We start from the raw sequence: 22,381 nt of genomic DNA, 5'->3' as shown, positions 1-22,381 counted from the left end.
CTGGAACAATGTTCAACAAATGTTTCAAAGGTTTCAAAACACTTCAGAGTGGTGTTTCGAGCACCATCTCCAAGCCGCACATTCTTTAATTTCAGTTTTACATTTTGTTGTGTTTATGGTTTTGTATTTGTTGAGGCATGATGTTTCTTCCCATGAAGACCTGAGTGGTCTCTAAATTCACCCACAAAATAAAGTAAGACTCAAACATCACAAACACAGAAACATTTTCCAGATTTAATGGACAGTTAAATGTGGAGTTATAAAAGGTAAAATACCCCTTACAAGTGTTTCAGTGTCTTATTAAATAATGACATGGATTGTACTGCATAACATGGCCAGCATGTTAAATGTGCATTTAAATTATCATACATCATAATTAAAATAAGACATACTCTTGTTTCCTTGGGAACATGAATTTCATTTTCCTGTTTGTCAATAAAAGAAGGCATCACGGTTTTCTTACAGTGACTTAACGTTAACCTCAGTTACACCTCTGCTTTTAAAAAAAATTACAATCAATGTTCACTATGGTTTTGTGTCATTATTTGGGTTTTGCAGGATTTTTTCTGACAGGTCCTCTTGTCTGAATGGCTGCTCTTTGGCCACACTGGGATCTGAAAATCCTGGAAGAAAAAGAAAATGGGACAGTTTCATTGAGCCAAGCAATATTTACTTGAAACCTACATGAGATGAACAAAACATAAAATCCAGTAGGAGACCGGATGTATTTATCGAATAAAAGAGAAATAAATCAGAAATGCATTAAGGAAAGAAAATCTTTCTTACTGCGTGTAATGATAGTTTGTCAAACTTAAAATAATAATTTTAAGTTTAAATTGTTAAATCAATGCAATTTTTTTTTATGATTTATAATAATGATTTATACAGGAAAACCATGGAAATCATCAGGGGTGCCCAAACCTTTGCATACAACTGTATATCTGGTTTCAGTCTTGTTTCCAAGTGTTATTAAGGCTTAGATTTATTTCTAAATATTCTACTTTGATTTTATTCTAATGGATTGTCAGGTTTACCCTACTTGCTGTTTTACTTTGGCACATTTTTCTGTGTTGTTGTTTGGTTTGCTTTCTCCCTGGTTGTGCTCACACCTGATCTCATTTAGCCATGAGTGCACCTGTATTCAAATGTAATCACCTCCCAGTTTATTTAAACTCTGCCTTTCAGATTCATGGTTGTTGGTTTGTTAGTTGTTTTTGCCCTAGTGTTTCTGTGTGATTATGTCTTCCAAGTCAGATGTTCTAGCTTAGACCTGTATTTTTTTTTTATTTTTTTTTTTGGGAGGGGGGAGGGGTACTTTTGACCCTGCTGTTTCATTTTTGGACTTTGTGCTTTGAACAGTGAGCACCTGTGTATGACCTTGGACTGCAATTGGCTTTGATTAAAGTATACTCTTTGAACAGGTCCTGCTGGTTCTCTGCCATGGTCCGGCCCATCCAGAGCTCCTAGCTGTTATAGTTTTGTCTCTCTTGTTGGTATCCATGACTGCCCTCTTCAAGCTTCTGTCTTTCATTTTCTGTTTATGATTTGGTCGTCCCTGTTTTTATTTAGTTCTTTCAAGTTAAGCCTTTTTATTTTATTTCTCATTTATTAGAACTTGGGTTTTGTACATCTGTGGTTTTGGCTTTTTGTTTAGATCACTGTGGTGTTAGGTTCTTCGTTAACTTGGGTCCTGTTCGCTTTGCTTTTGTCTTACTGCACTCTCTTGTCTGGTGTTCAGGGTTTTGGTGTGGGTGTGTCCTGTTTCTTCTGTTGGCCACTCTCTCCTTCCAGACTGTTCCCCACACCTGCGTCTTGTTCCCCTAATTACTACACCTTTCCTATTTAAGTTCTCTGTGTTTGCCCACTCACTGCATGCTCGTTTAATTACATTCACGTTTTGGCTTTGTTCCACAGTCCCGTTTTTTTGCCTTGGTCCGCTGTTTGCTCGTTTTTTTGACTCTGCCTTGTTTTGACCTTGATTTTTGTCTCTGCCTCTGATACACCACCACACTGTATGTTTTTGACCTCGGCTTGTTTACTGAGCCATGCCTCAGTCTCTCGACTGTTTGCTACCTCCACCTCGCTGCTTGACCTCCTCTGTACCGAATCTCTGCTGGCTTTTTGTATTAAACTTTTTTTTTTTAACTGTATCTGCTTGTGCGAGTTTGCATTTGTGTCCTGTTCTGGTTGTGCCACGCCTCTGTCCATCCTGACATTCTCTGCATTTGGAGTCACATTAGAACCCCACCACAACAGTTTAGAATTTCAGAAGATAAGTGAATCACAGGGGATATGATGGCAAAAAATATAACTAGCTAGTGCATCTATTAACCAATAATATGACAGCTTAGAATTTTATAATAATATTGCCTACACCTTTAGGCACCATGTACATTTTTTTTTTTCTCTTACTGTCTTTTTTCTTTGACTACTTTGTTTATGAGTTTTGTTGTATATGAGTAAATTTTGTTGCATGGGTGTCTAATAAATTCAGATTCAAAAATTCAAATATAATATGCAATGCTAAAATACCCTCGGCCGTATGAGCATTGTGTTCTTTATAATTTATAGTTGTTTAATTAATTATTAATATCCTATTGTCTTGCATACAGTTTGTACATGTTCAAATCATCATTTGTTCATGTTGTGTAAATGGAGTATGAACCCTCTGTGCATTTGAAGTAAGTAAATAATGAGACAAATTTAGCTCCATAGGAAGTTAGTTTTGAGTTAGTGAAAGTTAGTGTGGAATATAATGTCTGCAAAATGTCTTGTAAATGACTCCAGAGGTGTTATTATGTTACAAAAACAGCATTTTCAGTTTTAGAAGTGTTTATTTCTTGCTAGCTTTTGCATAATATACCAGAAGCTAAGCTGTTAGCAAGTAGCTACACCAGGAAGTGATGTCACCATGCTAACCTCGGCAAAATGTCTTGTAAATAATCAGAGGTGTTATTAGGTGTCATGCTCTGCCCCATACCTGGTCTGTGCCATGGTTTTTTCCCTTTCTTGCTTCATCATTGTTTGCTTATACACTGTCTGTGATCACCTGTTTGTTTTACTTTTGTCTTATGCTGAATTATCTGTTTATTTTTCTTCTGCCACATGTGAGTTTAGTTCTAGTTTAGCCTTTATTTTCTTGTTGAGCTCTTTTCAGTTCTTACATTTGTTTCCTGGTTTAATTCTTTGTTCCTTTATGTTGGGTCTTCTTTATTTTGTTTCTTATTTATTAGGACTTGGGTTTTGTTTATCTTGAGTTTTTGGTATTTTATTTTGATCACTGTAGTTTTAAGGTAATCTTCTTGTCAGGCCCTGTTCACTTTGCATTTGTCATACTGCACTATCTTGCACCAGCTTCTCTCACCTTCAGCCTAATTCTGTCTGCTTTGTCTCACTGCGCTATCTTGTTCTCTACACCTGTGTCTAATTTTCAATTTATTTTAATTTATGTAGCTCCAAATCACAACTAAGTTGCCTCAAGGCGCTTCACACAAGCAAGGTCTAACCTTACCAACCCCCAGAGAATTTTCCCTAATTACCACCAGTGTATTTAAACCCTGCATGTCCTTTGTTTTCTGCCAGTTCAGTTGAACTCTATGGGCCCCTTCACACATAGTGTGAATTTGGTTGAAGTGCTCATGAAGCAGGAATCGTATGCAAAATGTGCAAATTCGTAGCTGCTTTGAATGCCTCCAACACCTGTTGCTACAATTATTTGCACACACCAGTGGACAGAGTGTGCGCTGTGAGAGCTCATCGAACCCTCTCGCGGCAGGTGTCAGCCAAATTCCAGCTGACACACACAAACATCTAACACCACTCGTTTGGCACTTAGTGCGCATGGCCACACATTTTCTATCATCAGGAAAACAGTCAGCAGACGATCATTGTCAATGTGAAATTCGTCTAAATGCTCCACGACTGTGGAGTTGCCAAGTGCACATGTGACGTGTCAGCTCCCCCCACAATACGTGTGCGTGTCACGCGCTCCCTACTGCTCTCCCTCCCCAACATATGCATGCGTGTGGTTCCCCCCCCAGGCGAGGCACCTCTCATCTGATCACAGAGTGACACTTTGGTCTGTGCGCTGAACGGACGGGGGCGTGGCAGCTGTTGACAACTCTGCTCCTGGACATCAGAGCTGCAGAACACGCACCGTGTTTTGATGGACACACGCGTGTTTATGCTTGCTGTCCTCACAATGAAATACATAAAAACATATCTCGCTTCTGCGACGGGCTGGAGAGCGTGCACATTGACACACTGTTCCAGCTGGACCGGAGGGCCAGTTCATGTGGACACGCAGCAGGCGATCTGAACATCACGTCTGTCTGACAGGACAGTGAGCGGCGCACCGCAGGACCATATGACAGGCCAACAGTACAACAAATACACCACTTTCAGTCACGTATCAGCAGAAATACGCTGCATCAAACATCAGTTATCACAGCACTTTTTTTCTTTTTTCTTTTTTTTTAGAAAATACATTTATCTGCTTATTGATTTTAACCATTTCATGCTCCTGTTATGAGACAGTGATTATGGTGCAGTGGTAAAGTTTCTTTCTGGTAATCAGAGTGTGTGGGTTTAAATCCTGTGAATGCCATTTTTTAAATTTATTTTATTTAACCGTGGGCTTCTGTATTGTGTCCCCCTTTATGCATTATGTATATCAATCAATCAATCAATCAATCAATTTTATTTATATAGCGCCAAATCACAACAAACAGTTGCCCCAAGGTGCTTTATATTGTAAGGCAAGGCCATACAATAATTACGTAAAAACCCCAACGGTCAAAACGACCCCCTGTGAGCAAGCACTTGGCGACAGTGGGAAGGAAAAACTCCCTTTTAACAGGAAGAAACCTCCAGCAGAACCAGGCTCAGGGAGGGGCCGTCTTCTGCTGGGACTGGTTGGGGCTGAGGGAGAGAACCAGGAAAAAGACATGCTGTGGAGGGGAGCAGAGATCAATCAACCCAGTGATATTCACTAATTATACTGCTGGTTTTTATTTTATTTTCCTCCACATCAGCAGCGCGATGTGGTGGAGCTCACACTGTGTTCCTGCTTGAAAGACACCATTGCGTGCACGAACCGTCACACTGGATCATGCACGCCTGCCCGTCGGTGTGATGTTTCGACTGTCTCACCATAATTTGACCAAATTCGCACTATGTGTGAAGTGGCCCTATGTCTTTGTTCCAAACTCTTATCACAGCCCTGTTTTAATATTTGTTTCATTGCCTGTGTGAGTTTGACCACACTTTGCTTTTTGGACCTTTGCTTTTTGTCTCTGCCCACAAACTCTGCCGACCTGTGATTTTGAACCCCGCTTGTTGTTTGACCTCGCCTCTGTCTGCCGATCATCTGTACCTCTGCCTATCTATGTACTCTACTTTTGCCTGTGTTTTTTTTGGATAAAGCCTTTTTATTACTTCACCACCAGAGACTGTGACTCTGCATATTGGGTCCAGCAATCTGTTCATTCCACACCATGAATCCTGACATTAGGTTCCAAAAACAGCATTTTCAGTTTTAGAAGTGTGTATTTCTCGCTAGCTTTTACATAATAATAATAATATATGAGAAATATGTACATATATACACACATAAAACGAAGTAGTTTTGAAGAGACCAGTGACCGACGTCACGGTGCAGCTCTACTGATTGTCTGTCACCCATGTCACTCAAACAAAATGGATCAGATGGAAACCCAATGAGACTTTTTAAACCTCCTAAAATACATCAAGGACCCATCTTTGAACTTGTCCAAGGACTGTGTCCTAAGAATGTTCCCTGTGAATTTGAAGGGTCTGGCAGTAATAGGACTGGACTTATGCTGAGCACAGACGGACGGATGAAAAGCTTTTGCACTACCTGATGGGCTCGGGTAAAAATGAGAGCTACAGCACGATAGCATAAACTAACACCAGGTACATTCTGAGTACGCTGGAATACCTATCTAGCTCGGATGTATTAGCCGATAATAACATAACGGTTATGTAATGGAAATTTATTCTCTTCATCACTATTGGCTTACAATGGACTGAAATGATCTGTTTTAAGAACACTTACGGACAAGAAAAATGTTATAAAATCAGATGGGTAGGTCATATGAGAGTCATTGCCATTTAGACATTTCTTACTTTTGCTTATTCTCTTTTTTTGTAAACTTACAGCACCTATTGGACATGAAAGTGATTCTAAGAAATGTAATTACCCAAAGGAACGTGAGCCCTTGGGGATGTAATAATGAAGGACCACCTCAAGACAGTGTTACAGCAAACAAATATACAACATACCATTGGAGCCACTTTCCTTCCATTTGAGCTTGTTGTCTTCAGTGTGCCGTGTCCAAGTCGAGCGGAAGCTCACCAGCTCAGCTGTGATGTGGGCCAGACTCCACTGTAAACCTCTGGAACTCTCTTTCCAAAGATTACTGTGGACAAACAAGTCAAACTGGGTTTCACTTCTTTAGTTTAGATATTGAGTTTTATCAGTGTTGTATAAAGTACCGGAAAATCACACTTAAGTAAAAGTACAGATACCCATTAAAAAATGACTTTGGTAGACGTTCAAGTAACCAATTGAAATGCTACTCAAGTAAAAGTCTTAAAGTATCTAGTATTTATTGTACTCAAGTATTCAAAGTACAAGTAAATGTTAATAATCAAAAACGGACTGATTTTTTTTTTTTTTTAATAAAAGTTTATCTAGGCTTGTAAATGACTGGTAGTATTAGTCAAAATACTGAAAATTGTGCACATCACACAAAAACACTTCAGAAACAAGGCTTCAAAACCTAAACGAGAGTAGGCTACTCACTAGGTGTTCACAGGAAACAGTTATTTATTTCTATATGTATTTATTTATTTTCATTGTTACATGGTTTTATCTTTTCTGTTGTGTTTTGTTTCATTAGGTTCTTTTTGTCTCTTTCTCTAAAATTGTATTGTAACATTATTAGTCTATTATTATTGACTATTATTGTCTATTATGTAGACTATTATTGTTGTTGCAATAATATATGAATAAAAATAAATTTAAAAAATACAATTTGTCTCTTTTACGACAACGAACACAAATCAACACAAACGTGCTGATGCGAACAGCTTAATGCTACCTTTAACATTGAAAATGCCATAGACATGCTAATGCGTTAGCATCGGTCCCGTTTTTATGTTATAAAATACATCTATCAACTGTTTCAGAAGACCATAACAGGTCGGTTTAACATAAAAATATTAAATATTACTCACAGACATATGATCTTCAGGGTTTTAGCGGGAAAAAAATTAGGATAAAGCGAAATAAAATCCACGAATCGTAGATCGACGCACTGCTTCGACCTGTGAATCACTGCTTCGATTGGTTCAAGGTTCAAAGCAAAGCCGCACAGCAGAAAAGTTGAAGGTCTGTAATCAATGTAGAGAAATTATCATTTTCCTGACAAACACCCCCCAAGTGCGCAACTGCAAAAAAGCCTACCGGACATGCCTCATGACAAATCGGCCTGACATCATTGCAGTCACTAGTAATCAGTGGTGTCTATGGGTGAAAACACGACTATTTTCGTGTGTGTGTGTGTGTGTGTGTTTGTTTTTTTTGTAACGAGTAATGGCATGGTGCACAGAAAATGTATCGGAGTAGAAGTATGCAATTAAGGTCGGAAATGTAGTGAAGTAAAAGTGAAAGTAAGCTGAATTTAAAAAACTCAAGTAAAGTACAAAGTCTCTCAAAAACATACTTAAGTACTGTAGTGAAGTATTTTTACTTTGTTACTATACAACACTGATTTTTATATAATCATATTGTGACCGCAGGATCTTTGTGGCCGGGACGGCGGTGGGATCGAACCCGAATGGCTCGCATGAAAGTCCATTCCTCTGCCAGGTTAGCCAAGGTCTTATGGTCACAATATGTTATCATGTTCTAAATGGCCAGATTTGACAACATTAAAGCAGAGAGAGCATAGAGAGGGCCGACTCCCACAAAATGCTGTAATCTGGATGCCATTTTGATTGTGTGTAACTGGGGCAGCTTGGCTGCTGCAGTGGAGTGACGTTTTGTAAACAAAATTTCTCTTGCGTGTACTACAAGCTACTGTAATGCACTATTTGACTTTAGAACACAAGGAACACAAGGAACTACTATTACAAATGTTTATTTAAACAGCTGTTATGATTGTGGAGTGTACTGAGTGGAAAATATGGCACTGTAAGTATATTATAACCGAGGCAGCCTGATCTTTTATATTTTTAATTTTATATTTTATATTTAGTTTTATATTTTCTGTTGTGTTTTTAATCAGGTTCTCGTTCTCTTTGTCTCTTTCTCTAAAATTGTATTGTAGCATTATTAGTTATTATTGCTATTATTATTGTTGTTATTAATATATAAACAAAAATAAATTTAAAAATATTAAAATTTGTAATACATTTGACTCTTTTACGACAACAAACGCTGAGCCATTATTATTCGCCCTATTGACGTTTCAAATCCCACAAAACTTCGAGGAGGTCGCCGCGCTGTGAGATCTCAGTAACATTGAGAACTGCACTGAGATGCTCTAATCGGGCTGCACTTTAACCACTGCACACGGACAACAGCTTTAACATCGCAACATAAAACTATTTTTATATTGTGCCTAAAACTCTCATGAATATATTCTCTGGGTTTATAGACATTGTTATTGCATTTGTTTTATGTAAACATGTGAGAATCACAGGCTGTCTCTCTGTTATTTTCAGTGGGAGCTGCTGTGAGCTACGCTCGCTTCCTGATCATTCGTTCTGGGGGAAAGTGAAGTTTGCTCTTTAACGTATTGATTATTGTTCTTTACAACACTGTTTGTCCTCTTTGTTCCAGACTAATATATATAATATGTCTGAAATTCGGTTTGTGTTTATTAAATACCACGCAGATTAAACGTAGCACACACGGATTATTTGTTACAATTGTTTTAGCAAGTTTTCATGGTATCATGCATGCAGTCTCTTATTAATGTGACGAAAAGCATAAAAAATTACATTTTTTGTGGTATATTAATTTACAATTGTCATCATGTGGATTCTCTATGTTGTTTGACTGCAGCGACTCTCTGGCGCACAAGGAATTATGGGATATGTCAATAGGGCGAATACAGAAAACAAATGTACACAAACATGCTGACAGCTGCAACAGCTTAATGCTAACTTTAACATTGAAAATGCCATAGACATGCGAATGCGTTAGCATTGGTCCTGTTTTTAAGTTATAAAATACATCTATCAACTGTTTCAGAAGACCATAACAGGTCGGTTTAACATAAAAAAGGTAAATATTACTCACAGACATATGCTCTTTAGGGTTTTAGCGGGGGAAAATTAAGATAAAGCGAAATAAAACAATGAATCAACGAAGCATTAGATCAAAGCACTGCTTTGATCTGCGAATCACTGCTTCGATTGGTTCAAAGCAAAGCCGCGCTGCAGAAAAGTTGATTACAGACCCGCTGCAGGGTCTGTAATCAATGTAGAGAAATGATCATTTTCCTGACCAACACCCCCCAAAACAACGGCCACTCTGAAGGACAGATAAGGGAATCGTTAAGCAAAAAGGTTATTGAAGTCGGTGGATGGAATTATTTCTACTCCTTTGGAAAGGAGTAGAATGTCACGTCCTTGTTTGTTTTAGTGTACTTGGTGCAATTGATAACCGAACACTCAGTTCCTTTAGATCTTGATGTTCTTCTGATGTTGCTGGTATGATAGTTATGATCCATGGTCATGAAAAATGCACATTTGTCTCTAATATGACTATCTAGAGTGGCACAAAGAAAGCCATTGTGCATCTATAGCAACACTCTGCAGTTACACACATTCAAAATGGCGGCCAGCGCTCAGCCAATTACAATGCAGCATATAGGAAGTTCGGCCCTCTCTATGTTTTCTCTCTGATTAAAGTAAAAATATATGGGTTTCTTGATGGTGTCATCCTTTACCTTCAATCAGGGCCGTATGCACAAAGACACCAATACTCTATACATTTTTTAAACAAGTTTATTAGTTTAGTTAGCGCCAGTATGTGAGTTTTTGGACTCGTATCCTGAAGTGAGTTAAAGGTATGTCAAAAAATAGGGGTATAATGGTACACAAAGTATGGTTTGGTACAAGTTTATTGCAGTGGAATCAAGAAACACCACATTAAATGTAATATGAAATATGCCTTGCAGTGTGACACAGTAGTAGCTCACCCATCAGCATCAGTTGGGTTCCCTGATGTGTTCCAAGGATGTAGGCACACAGGGGACTCCCGCCAACCCCAACTAACAGCCCAGTGTCGTCTTTTTTTCATGATATTGTTTCTAAATGTAGTTGATTTTTCATTAATTTGGCACTCTAACCCTAACACTCCCCAGTCACATGTCTTTGTGTGTGTGTGTGTGTGTGTGTGTGTGTGTGTGTGTGTGTGTGTGTGTGTGTGTGTGTGTGTGTGTGTGTGTGTGTGTGTGTGTGTGTGTGTGTGTGTGTGTGTGTGTGTGTGATGCCATCAGAAACTAATAGATTAAGCCACTTTTCATGATGCCACCATGAACTGGCATGAGATTACTACAAGGGCCATAGCTACTGGGAAACAAACCTAGATAAGGCAGATAAATAACCAACCCAGACATGGGCCAAGCTCATAATTGGCCTGTTGGTGTTACGCGCCTCCGGCTTGCAGTGTTTCTGAGCTGTCAGCAAGACTTTCCCTATAGTTCTTTGCACTTATGTTTGTTACACTACTGTACAACTGAATAATCTTTCCTGATTGTATTAAAAAAAAAATATGGTTTCAATTCAATTTATATAGCACCAAATCACAACAAAGCTGCCTTAAGATGCTTCACACAAGTAAGGTCTAACCTTACCAAACCCTAGAGCAGGGGTGGCCAAGTTCAGTCCGAGAGAGCCACCTTCCTGACACTCTTAGTTGTCTCCCTGCTCCAACACACCTGAATCCAATGAAAGACTTGTTAGCAGACTTTTAATGAGCCTTTCATTGGATTCAGGTGTGTTGGAGCAGGGAGACAACTAAGAGTGTCAGGAAGGTGGCTCTTGAGGACTGATCTTGGCCACCCCTGCCCTAGAGCAACCACACAGATGACAGTGGTAAGGAAAAAGATATAGAAAATGTCAGTTTCAGAAATAAATGTGAGTTCTACTCTGGTGCAATATGTTTTTTTCCTCTTCATGATGCATTTTTTTTGACAGATGCAACTTGTACCCTGACATACAGTCTGAAAAATACAGTACTTTCTTCACTGGTATCCCTGTTTAGTACACAACATTGTATATCACCTGTGCCTGTTGCAGGGATCGAGTGGTCCTGGGTTCTCCTCCACCAGAGGAATAACGATCTTTTCAGCCATGTCCGTCAGCAGAGAGAATGTAGGATACACAATGAAATCTATGAAGCCTGCAAAAATAAAATATAAAAATATGACAAGAAGGTGTTTGAAGTGTAAAAACATCAGTGAGGAAAAAACAAGTGTGCAAATCCAGTACCTAACTAATAACTAATAACTAAAAACTAATAACTCAGAATAAACACCATGACTGACGTGTCTGAATCCATTTTGTCAGACTTACCAATTTGGGACTCAGCTACCAGGGTGGTTTTTCTATCGCACAGAGGAGAGAAGGGCAGGCCGAGCTCTGCCTCTCTATCACCCTCACAAAGACAGAAACGAGAGATGGTATCTTAGCCACATTTGCTGAGCATAACCTTGCCAAGGCTACAGTCTCCTGTATTCAATCCCGGCCTTTCACACAGTGCAAAGAACATCACATATGCTTTTCCTTTTGAAAACAACAGTATCCAAAGTGCACTTTACATTTTAAACTGAATTTCTTTTGGTGAACTATTGCATAGTTTTACGAGAGTATCATCATGAGCAATTAATTCATTACTCACTGAATATATAACATTTTTAATTAATATACTACTTTGATAAAATAGACAGTTTTCTGTATTATATGATTTTATTTTGAAAATCAATATTTGCAATTTTTCAATTTGATCATTCACCAGCAAACTAATGCACACTAAAATATCACAAACCCCATCTATATAAAGACATCTTGGGGTGCACAGCACTGATGGAAGGACACGGTTGACGCCCGTCAGTGTCTTCAACACTCAGCCATCAACTTGAAGGTTTTGCCCGTCTGTTTTCTTGTTTCACTGACATTTTCCTTAAGTGTGGGTTTTCAAACTGGGAGAGCCTGCCAGGATTTCTCCTAAACTACCTATTAAATGTCAGACTCTGTGCATGGGGTGCAGTAATAAAGTAATGCCAAAGTTTTGTGACACCTATGTTAAATAGATTTTTAAAGTTAAGAGATTTGACAGGTGACGCTGTCTCATATGTTGCATACATGACTGGTCCAGATTTTATTTGGCCCAGTATCAGGTAGATGTTTTAAAAGCTTGCATCTTTACTGAATACTGAGTGTGTGACAAAAGGTCTGGATTTGTCAGGTCTTAAAGAATGTGTTCAGTCCACACTGTGACAGGTCATCTCAGGCCACCACATCACAGATCCATATCAACCTCTTGAAAGTAATCCGCTATCAGTCACAGCCAGGTGAAACATGGAGGCCTCCTTGGCCTTCTCCAGTTTCTACGGTGCTCAACACCTGAGCCACCTGAGTGCACTGCTGGATCATGCACAGGGAAATGCACCACATGGCCAAAATGTCACAGCTGATGAGTGCAAGTGACACTCCTCATCTGCGTCTCTGTAAGTAACTGTTAATTTGAAAGTCATTCCAGCAGAAACCAAGCATCCTCCAAAGAGACCAAAGACATTTAGAGCTCCTCACCATAGGTCACTGTGTAGTGCCCAAGTCTTAACAATCATATGGTAAGGCAGCACCAGGAACCAAAAGACTTGCAAAATTATGGACATTGCCACATACATCTGGCACATGACCACAGGACTCTATAAGCTCTTCCCAGGCTTATGGCAAGCCTGGAAAACAGCAATATCAAAGGCTGAGGAAGCAGAGACATGAATATCTTTGCAAGTTCAACACTTTCACTGCATACAGAGTCTCTGAAGTTATCGAAAGCCTGGATCTGTGTCTTGACCCGGGACAATCTCACAACCAGATACACTGACTCGTCATTCAGCTTCTCGGGTGCTGCAACCTCACACAATCAGTACATCAGTTTCCATTACCTTCCAAATTGGGCAATTTGAGTGAAACACACTTAATGGAAATGTGTCATGTGTTTCAATAAAACGCTCAAATTTCACACACACAAAAAAAAGTTTTTATGCTCACAAGGTAGTTTTTTTTAAAGGTGATTTCCAAAAAGCCATATTTCACAAACTGCACTGGAACCACTTTTGTTTTTACTTTTATAAGTCCAACTCAGTTACATGACATTCAAGAACACATGGTATGTTATGTATGGGCATGTGGTACGTATGAGTGAAAGACAGAGAGCTTGTTAACTCTTACAAGAGATGATGTTATACTGTATACTGAATTTGAGGGAAAAACAAACAAAAACAAAATGGCAATATTCGCCCTATTGAGATATCCCATAATCCCTTGCATGCCAGAGAGTCGCTGCAGTCTAAACAACACAGAGAAATCACATGACAATGGGAAAATGTAATTTTGCTTATGCTTTTCATCACATTAATAAGAGACTGCATGCATGAGACCGTGAAAACTTGCTAAAAGAAATATTCCAAATAATCCGTGTCTGCTACGTTTAATCTGCGTGGAATTTAAAAACTGAATTCCACACATTTTATGTCTAACTCTGGAACAAACAGGACAAACAGTGCTGTAATGGACAATAAGCAGGACGTTAAAGAGCAAATTTTCCACCAGAATAACATGAACAGGAAGCGATCGCGGGTCACGGTGATTCCTGTTGTATATAACTGAGAAACAACATGAGCTTCTCTTATGTTTACAAAAAACAAACACAATAACAACTTCTAAAAACCCAGATCATATATTCACGAGAGTTTTTAGGCATAATATACAAAGAGTTTTATGTTGCGATGTTAATGCTGTTGTCCGTGTGCAGCGGTTAAAGTGCAGCCTGATCAGAGCATCTCAATACATTTCTTAATATTCCTGACATCTCGCAGAGCGGCGACCTCGAGATTTTGCGGGATTGGAAACCTCAATAGGACGAATTTAGCAGAATTTACACATCCACCGCTATGACTATCGGCATTACAATTCTTGTGAGAGTCTCGCTGAATGACAGTTACCACAAAAGGAAAAAACCCAGCAGTCACATTTCACTACTTAAAGGAAAGATTGTCATTTTGCTTTACTGTTTGGTCAACATTTGGAAAATATTGCTTAACTTTTGCACAAATCTGCAATGGAAACCCAGCTGCTGTCTACAGGGACCAGAAAGAAACAATAAAGAAATAAACAAACAATTCAAGATATTTTTTGGAAACACGTAAAAATTGTAAACTGAAGGTGCATAATTTATTTTGAAAAAAAAAATCTGTTGTTGTGTAGAGATGTTAAAAAGCCAACATCTTTTAATGGAACATGAACGCTCCTTTAATAAGCCCCTCCCCTCTCAGTCCTGGGTTTTGTAAAAGCAGTGTTTATGTAAAACAAATAAAACAGTTTTGGCATGAAATATATTTTTCTGCAGCTTTCTGGGTAAGTGGGGGTACTAACCAGGAGGGCTTTGGTGAGTTTAAAGAGTGTTCTGCAATACACACAAAACAAAAACGGTACTAAAAATGGTTCTTTAGCTCATAATCATAGGGGAACTACTTTGCAGCAGTCCAGCATTAGGGGTCACCAATTGGTTCAAAATGATGCTGCCACAATTTTGACAAGAAGCAGAAGGTTCGGCCACATTACACCAGTTTTGGCCTCCCTTCACTGGCTTCCTGTCTCTCTGAGGTCTGACTTTAAGGTTCTGTTACCAACCTATAAAAGTTTTCATGGACTAGCACCTCCCTACCTAGCTGACCTAATTACACCCCAGGCTCTGCGTTTTCAGGGCACAGGATTCTTTGTATCCCTAAGGTTAAAAAATGTTGGCAGGTAACAGGGACTTCTCTTATTGTGCACCTGTTTTGGGATTATCTTCCTGTAGCGATAAATGGTCAGATTCTGAAGAGACATTCAAGTCTAGACTATAGACACATCTATGTACTGTATTCTCCCTCTTGTATGACTAGCATACCAGTGTAGTATAGAACTGTGCTTCCTTTTAATTCATATTATTAGCAGCAGAACAGGTCTCAGTCTCATTACAACTAATTTCTGGGTCTGTTAGTGAAGTACAGGGCTAGCTACCAGTGGCCACCTTAGTATTCTTTCTGCTTCCCTGTTGATTTACATCTGGTAAATTAATGCCTTGGGTACAGCTATTTCGGGCTGACTGATTCTGCTCTTTTCTCTGTTCCTTTTAATGGATGTTGGCCCGGCACCCCAGTACGTTGCATTGATCCCAGGAGGCCCTACACTTCCAGAAATGACCTATTCAACTACTAGAAGACCCATGATGGACTACTTGTTTTATTTCAAATAAGAACTCAGTTTTTGGTGCTCTTCTGTTTTTGTTTTCTGTTTGTAAGGAAATTGTTTTAAAAAAGCTTGCAACTGTTAGAGTGGCCTAAGCAGTGGGTCACCCCTATGAGTCTGGTCTGCTTGATGTTTCTTCCTCTTTATCATCAGAGGAAGTTTTTCCTTTACCACTGTCACCCGTGTGCTTGCTCAGGGGAATGGTAAGGTTTGACCTTACTCATGTGAAGCACCTTGAGGTAGCTTTGTTGTGATTTGGCACTGTACAAATAAAATAAACTGAAGTGAAGGGAAGAAGACTCAGCTGCCATTTTAACTCAGTGAAATATTTTTCTTTTTACTTGTGCAAGGACCAGTGGCAGATCCTTGTCAAATGCCTCAGGAGGGGTAATTGTTGTGATTACAACTAATGTGAACTGTTCAATGGGTAAATTCATAGGCAGCTAGACAGTTGTCACAATTTTTTTTCTATTCAACTCACACAAAAATATCACACACAAAGATTTTTCCCATTAGCTACTTCAGCCACAGTATGCCTATACTGTATGTGTAAAGTTGCAAGCAGGAGACTTTCTAAACAAAATGATTTTGACTCTACAATGAAAGATCAATCCAGCATGGTCTTCAATAAATACATTTTCATCAATTATTATTATTATATAAATTATTTTCATCAGTGATTTACCATTAATAACATTACATTTATCTTTCTACAAAGTCAAACAAGTTCAATCATCAAAACCAAAGGTATGAAGAACTGCAATTCACCAGTTGCAGACACATTATTTCATTATGTAAAATAGCTCCCCAAAAAGTATGACCAACAATGATAATGAAGAAGAGGACTGCCTGTTGGTGCAAGTGGATTCTGGAGGCTGAAGTGGATGAAATGGTAAATGGACTTCATTTATATAGCGCTTTTCCATCTGCATCAGACAGTAATGCCTCACATTCACCCCAGTGTGAAGGTGCTGCCATACAAGGTACTCACTACACACCAGGAGCAACTAGGGGATTAAGGACCTTGCCCAAGGTCCCTTAGTGATTTTCCCATCAGGTCGGGATCCTATGGTCTCAAGTTCAATGCTTTAACCACTAGACAGTGGTGGGCACAGTTGTCTTCTGATAAGTTTTGGCCGCTAACATATTTTTAGAGGCGTGGTGAACAATGCTTTACAGTTAAATCTAAAATCAGTTGAATACCTACCTGTTAAAAGTTTTGTAGTAAATGTGCAGTTCTATCCTCTACAAACAGAGAAGAGCTGGATCAAGAAGAAACCGTTCTATTCTCTGCAGGCAAAGAGGAACTGATCACAGAAATGAAAAAAAGCTAATTTCTTTTGACCTGTACTGATATTCTGGCAATATCAACCAAGTCATCCAGAGGCATACAGTTTTAACTTATGGTTAAAATTTTAACCAAACTAGTTTCAGACAAGTTATTTAAATTAACATCACATCTGAAGTTTTATAAAGTGAAAATATCAGATATATGTTTTAGTTTTAAAGTAATGCACTAATTTTGAAGGTTTTAGTGTGGACATGCTGTGTCCAGGTGCATTATGGGTAATCTCAATACATTCATGACAGGAGAAATGCATTTGAGACACCCTGATCAGGCTCCACATGGACAACAGCATTAAACTCTTTGTATACTGGCCTAAAACTCTTGTGAATATATTCTCTGGGTTTATAGATGTTGTTATTGTGTTTGTTTTATCTAAAAATGCCAGAATAAGCCCAGGTTGCTTCTCCATTATTTTCAATTGGAATCACTGCAATTGATTCCTGTTTGTTATTTAGAGTCCTGTTTATGTCAAACACTGTCTGTGGTCTTTGTTTCAGAGTAATATATATAAGATCTCTGAAATTCAGTTTGCGTTTTTTAAATTCCACGCATATTAAGTGTAGCAGACACGGATTATCTGGAATTTTTGTTTTGACAAGTTTTCATGGTCTGTACTGCCATCTACTGGCCAGTAGTGTTCATGGCAGTATGAGCGTCTGGACGCCAGTAGATGGCAGTGTTCTATTTATTTTGACACCGGTTATATCAGACGGTTGTCAAATAACTTGACTTTTTGGCTTTTTGCAAATGGCTTTTTTTTTTTTTTTTTTACAAATAAAAAAGGCATATTTTACAAAAGTACATTTATATGTACATACCAACACACACACACACACACACACACACACACACACACACACACACACACACACACACACACACACACACACACACACACACACACACACACACACACACACACACACACACACCTCACATTAACGTGTTGGTTTTTACACAGAATGAATGAGTCAACCAATCGTGTTAGATGAGGCACATTATGTACCGGAGACAATAATGGAAGTTATCGGTTAGCTGTAGCTTCTGATAAATTTTTGGGTGGTTTATCGGTTTAGCTTTAGAAACGATAACCTTGCAGTTAGCTGATTATCTGTTATAGGCGCTAACTTTTTGGTTAGCTGTGCCCACCACTGCCACGAGACCATCACCTCCCCCGTCGGACTCATCCCGTCTCCTGGACAGGATGCCAATCCAACACACAGTACTTCTCCCAGCCAAGAATGGACTGACTGAGACAATGTAGATTAAGTGTTTTGTCCAAAGACAGGTACAAGGAGTGACTGAGAAGTTTTGAGCCTGACACAGAAAAAGTAGGGTGTGGTTCGCCATTTTTTGCACACTGAGAAACCAATATTTCTAGAGAATGTGTGAAATTTTGACCCACTGGGTGCAATGTTGAGAAACGGTTCCTCAGTGTGCAAAAAATGGTGAACCACAACCTACTATTTCTGGGTCAGGATCAAAACTTCTCAATCTCACCTTGTAGCATGAGCGAGACTCCAACCCAGGTCTGCATATTGCCCAACCAACTCTTTTTCAAGGAGGTGCTTTTGCTGACATCTGTATCAGCTAAATGATTAAATTTTAAAAAATGAACATTACCAAAGACACATGATGGGGATAGACTGAGCAGTGATGCAATACAAATGCAACCCGGTGTAGATACACACACTCCTGACTGCTGTATCTTGCATGTGCCCAGCGTGACATGCACGTGACTCTTACGGTGTGTTGTAAGACTTAATAATATACGGATACATCCTGGGTCAGCCATGCTTCAGATGCATGGTGTGAGTGGGTCAGGCACCAAATCCACTTTGCAAAAGTGGACTGAGACAACGTGAAAGACAAGGTGGTGCGCCAGTTTGTTTTTACAAGTATGCTATTCCTCCTCGCTCCAGCCAAAATCCTTCTACTCTCACTCCGTGCTTGTTCCCGCTCTACTCACATGCCCTTGTTCTACTCTATGCGTCAGTATGTACGACAGCAGGTTTATTGATGCATCATTTCAGGAAAAGCTGCATTTGACAGCCACGGGAAAATCACCATAAGTAAATCCTCTGTCTCTGTCCAGCTTTTCTTCTCATTAAAGCGAAAACATACAGTTTGTCTGTGTTACTGCTACAGGTGGCAAAAGCAAGTGCAGTGGATTCAAAGAACTCAACATCTGGATGTGAATGCAGCATTTGTGCAAACCCTCCTGGAACCCACAGAGATTGCATTGTAGGTCCTGAGATTTCTATCATTGCAATCTGGTCACCTGACTGAAATACAGTAGTGTTCAGAATAATAGTGTAGTGCTATGTGACTAAAAGGATTAATCCAGGTTTTGAGTATATTTCTTATTGCTACATGGGAAACAAGGTACCAGTAGATTCTCACAAATTCAACAAGACCAAGCATTCATGATATGCACACTCTTAAGGCTATGAAATTGGGCTATTAGTAAAAAAAAAAAAAAAAAGTAGAAAAGGGGGTGTTCACAATAATAGTAGTGTGGCATTCAGTCAGTGAGTTCATCAATTTTGTGGAGCAAACAGGTGTGAATCAGGTGTCCCCTATGTAAGGATGAAGCCAGCACCTGTTGAACATGCTTTTCTCATTGAAAGCCTGAGGAAAATGGGATGTTCAAGACATTGTTCAGAAGAACAGCATAGTTTGATTAAAACGTTGATTGGAGAGGGGAAAACTTATACGCAGGTGCAAAAATTTATAGGCTGTTCATCTACAATGATCTCCAATGCTTTAAATTGGACAAAAAAAAACAGAGATGCGTGCAAAAAAACAGAAACCAACCATCAAAATGGATAGAAGAATAACCAGAATGGCAAAGGCTCACCCATTGATCAGCTCCAGGATGATCAAAGACAGTTTGGAGTTACCTGTAAGTGTTGTGACAGTTAGAAGACACCTGTGTGAAGCTAATTTATTTGCAAGATTCCCCCGCAAAGTCCCTCTGTTAAATAAAAGACGTGCAGAAGAGGTTACAATTTGCCAAAGAACACATCAACTGGCCTAAAGCGAAATGGAGGAATATTTTGTGGACTGATGAGAGTAAAATTGTTCTTTTTGGGTCCAAGGGCCACAGACAGTTTGTGAGACGACCCCCAAACTATGAATTCAAGCCACAGTTCACAGTGAAGACAGTGAAGCATGGTGGTGCAAGCATCATTATATGGACATGTTTCTCCTACTATGGTGTTGGGCCTATATATCGCATACCAGGTATCATGGATCAGTTTGGATATGTCAAAATACTTGAAGAGGTCATGTTGCCTTATGCTGAAGAGGACATGCCCTTGAAATGGGTGTTTCAACAAGACAATGACCCCAAGCACACTAGTACACAAGCAAAATCTTGGTTCCAAACCAACAAAATTAATGCCTCGCAGATGTGAAGAAATCATGAAAAACTGTGGTTATACAACTAAATACTAGTTTAGTGATTCACAGGATTGCTAAAAAAGCAGTTTGAACATAATAGTTTTGAGTTTGTAGCGTCAACAGCAGATGCTGCTATTATTGTGAACACCCCCTTTTCTACTTTTTTCTAATAATAGCCCAATTTTATAGCCTTAAGAGTGTGCATATCATGAATGCTTGGTCTTGTTGGATTTGTGAGAATCTACTGAATCTACAGGTACCTTGTTTCCCATGTAACAATAAGAAATATACTCAAAACCTGGATTAATCTTTTTAGTCACATAGCACTACTATTATTCTGAACACTACTGTATGTTATTCCACTGATGCTGATTGGGCGGTGACATTCAGAGGCAGGTCAAACTCTCAAGAACAGTCGCATCTACAGTTACACAGTGGTAGAATTAAAAAAAAGAAACAAAAATCCCTCTTTTTCCACATTTAGTTGTGTATCAGCCAATCGCCATTATGAGTATTCGGTGATTATGAGTAAGTGTATTCATCAAGTCAGTAAGTGGATGTACCAGAATTTTGTTCAGCTCAATCCAGATGAGACGAAAGTGATTGTTTTTGGTCCCAAAATGAAAGGTTAAAGAGCAGCGCTCACCTTGACTTCACGTTGAAATGGGCAGGCAGCACAGTGGATTAGTGGTTAGCGCTGTTGCCTCATATCAAGAAGGTCATGGGTTCGAGTCCCACCTGTGGCCTTTCTGTGTGGAGTTTGCATGTTCTCCCTGTGTTTGCATGGGTTTCTTCCGGGTGCTCCGGTTTCCTCCCACATCCAAAGACATGCGGGATAGGTGGATTGGAAACTTTCTAATTGTCCAGGTCTTCCTGGCAAAAGAGATCTCGATCCCAGTGGGACTAACCCGGTTAAATAATTGATACCTTAAATGTTATTTGAAAGCTAGAAATCTGGGTGTAACTACTGACTCAGACCTGAATTTTAACAACCACTTAAATGTGATTACTAAATCTGCCAATTAACCATTTGAAAAACATAGCTCGAATTTCTGTCTAAACAAGACACAGGAAAACTTGTTCATACTTTTATTTTCACTAGGCTAGATTGCTGTAATGTGTCTTTACAGATCTTAACAAAAAAATCAATTAGGCAGCTGCAGCTGATCCAGAATGCTGCTGCTAGAGTCCTCACAAACACTAGTAAATTGGACCATATCACACCGGTTGTTAAATCATTACACTGGCTTCTTGTGAGTCAAAGGACGGATTTTGAAATCTTAGTGTTGGTCTATACAGCTCTGAATGGTCATGGACCAAAATATATGCAAGATTTATTAGTTCCCTACGAAGCATCTAGACCCCTCAGGTCATCCGGGACAGTTTTATAGTGTGTTCCCAGAACAGGAACCAAAGTGAAGCAGCATTTAGTTATTACGCTCCTCACCTGTGGAACAAACTCCCTGAATTCCTGAGATCTGCTCAAACTGTCAGTTCATTTAAATCAGGGCTGAAAACAGTATTGTTTACTGCAACTTTTTCATAAATTACTTTTATAATCTCTTCACTGTTCTACGGAAGCGTATTGCATTCATTGGATTTTAAAAAAGTAGACTCCTGATCTCGAGATCAAGGGTCTATTTTTTGTTTTAATCCAGTGAATGCAATACGCTTCCATACTGTTCGGAATGCACTTTTATTCGTTTTTTGTTTTAATTGCCTTTTGTCTTTTAAATGCTTTTTATTGTTATTTTAATTGTGGGTTTTTTATTTTTATTTTGGTAAAACACATTGAATTGCCTGTGTATGAATTTGTCTTGCCCATGAACAAGTTGCCTCTGAGAAGGACTAGTATAAAAGAGAATTCATTTTATTTTGTGGGCTCATGCAGGCCAGATTTTCTTCCCTTACCTGAGAGAACTTTCCATCTATTGCAGTCGGATTTATTTGGGGCTGTGGGAAGCAACAGCCAACCCAACTTATCTGCCAGGAAAGCAAGAACGATGCGGAGCCTGGATTACCTACATTCATTTGGGTAGGACTGTGGATTCTTTTCTTTTTGCTCATGGAGCT

General features: G+C 39.1%; 1 protein-coding gene across 1 annotated transcript in view; it reads right to left on the bottom strand.

Moving 5' to 3' along the window:
- Positions 1–220: 220 nt before the first annotated feature.
- The window catches only part of LOC117506639 (calcium/calmodulin-dependent 3',5'-cyclic nucleotide phosphodiesterase 1B-like), an 82,456-nt gene continuing 60,295 nt past the window's right edge, over positions 221–22,381 (bottom strand). Inside the window, exons 11-14 of the mRNA XM_034166163.1 lie at positions 11,614–11,695; positions 11,323–11,440; positions 6,304–6,440; positions 221–623 (exon numbers count right to left, since the gene is read on the bottom strand). Of these exons, the coding sequence (XP_034022054.1) occupies positions 526–623; positions 6,304–6,440; positions 11,323–11,440; positions 11,614–11,695 (435 nt within the window). The 3' untranslated portion in view covers positions 221–525. The remainder of the gene's footprint in view (positions 624–6,303; positions 6,441–11,322; positions 11,441–11,613; positions 11,696–22,381) is intronic.

This window comes from Thalassophryne amazonica, chromosome 3 (genome assembly GCF_902500255.1).
Source record: "Thalassophryne amazonica chromosome 3, fThaAma1.1, whole genome shotgun sequence".
NCBI classification, from domain to species: domain Eukaryota; kingdom Metazoa; phylum Chordata; class Actinopteri; order Batrachoidiformes; family Batrachoididae; genus Thalassophryne; species Thalassophryne amazonica.
This window is presented reverse-complemented; position numbering and strand designations above follow the sequence as displayed.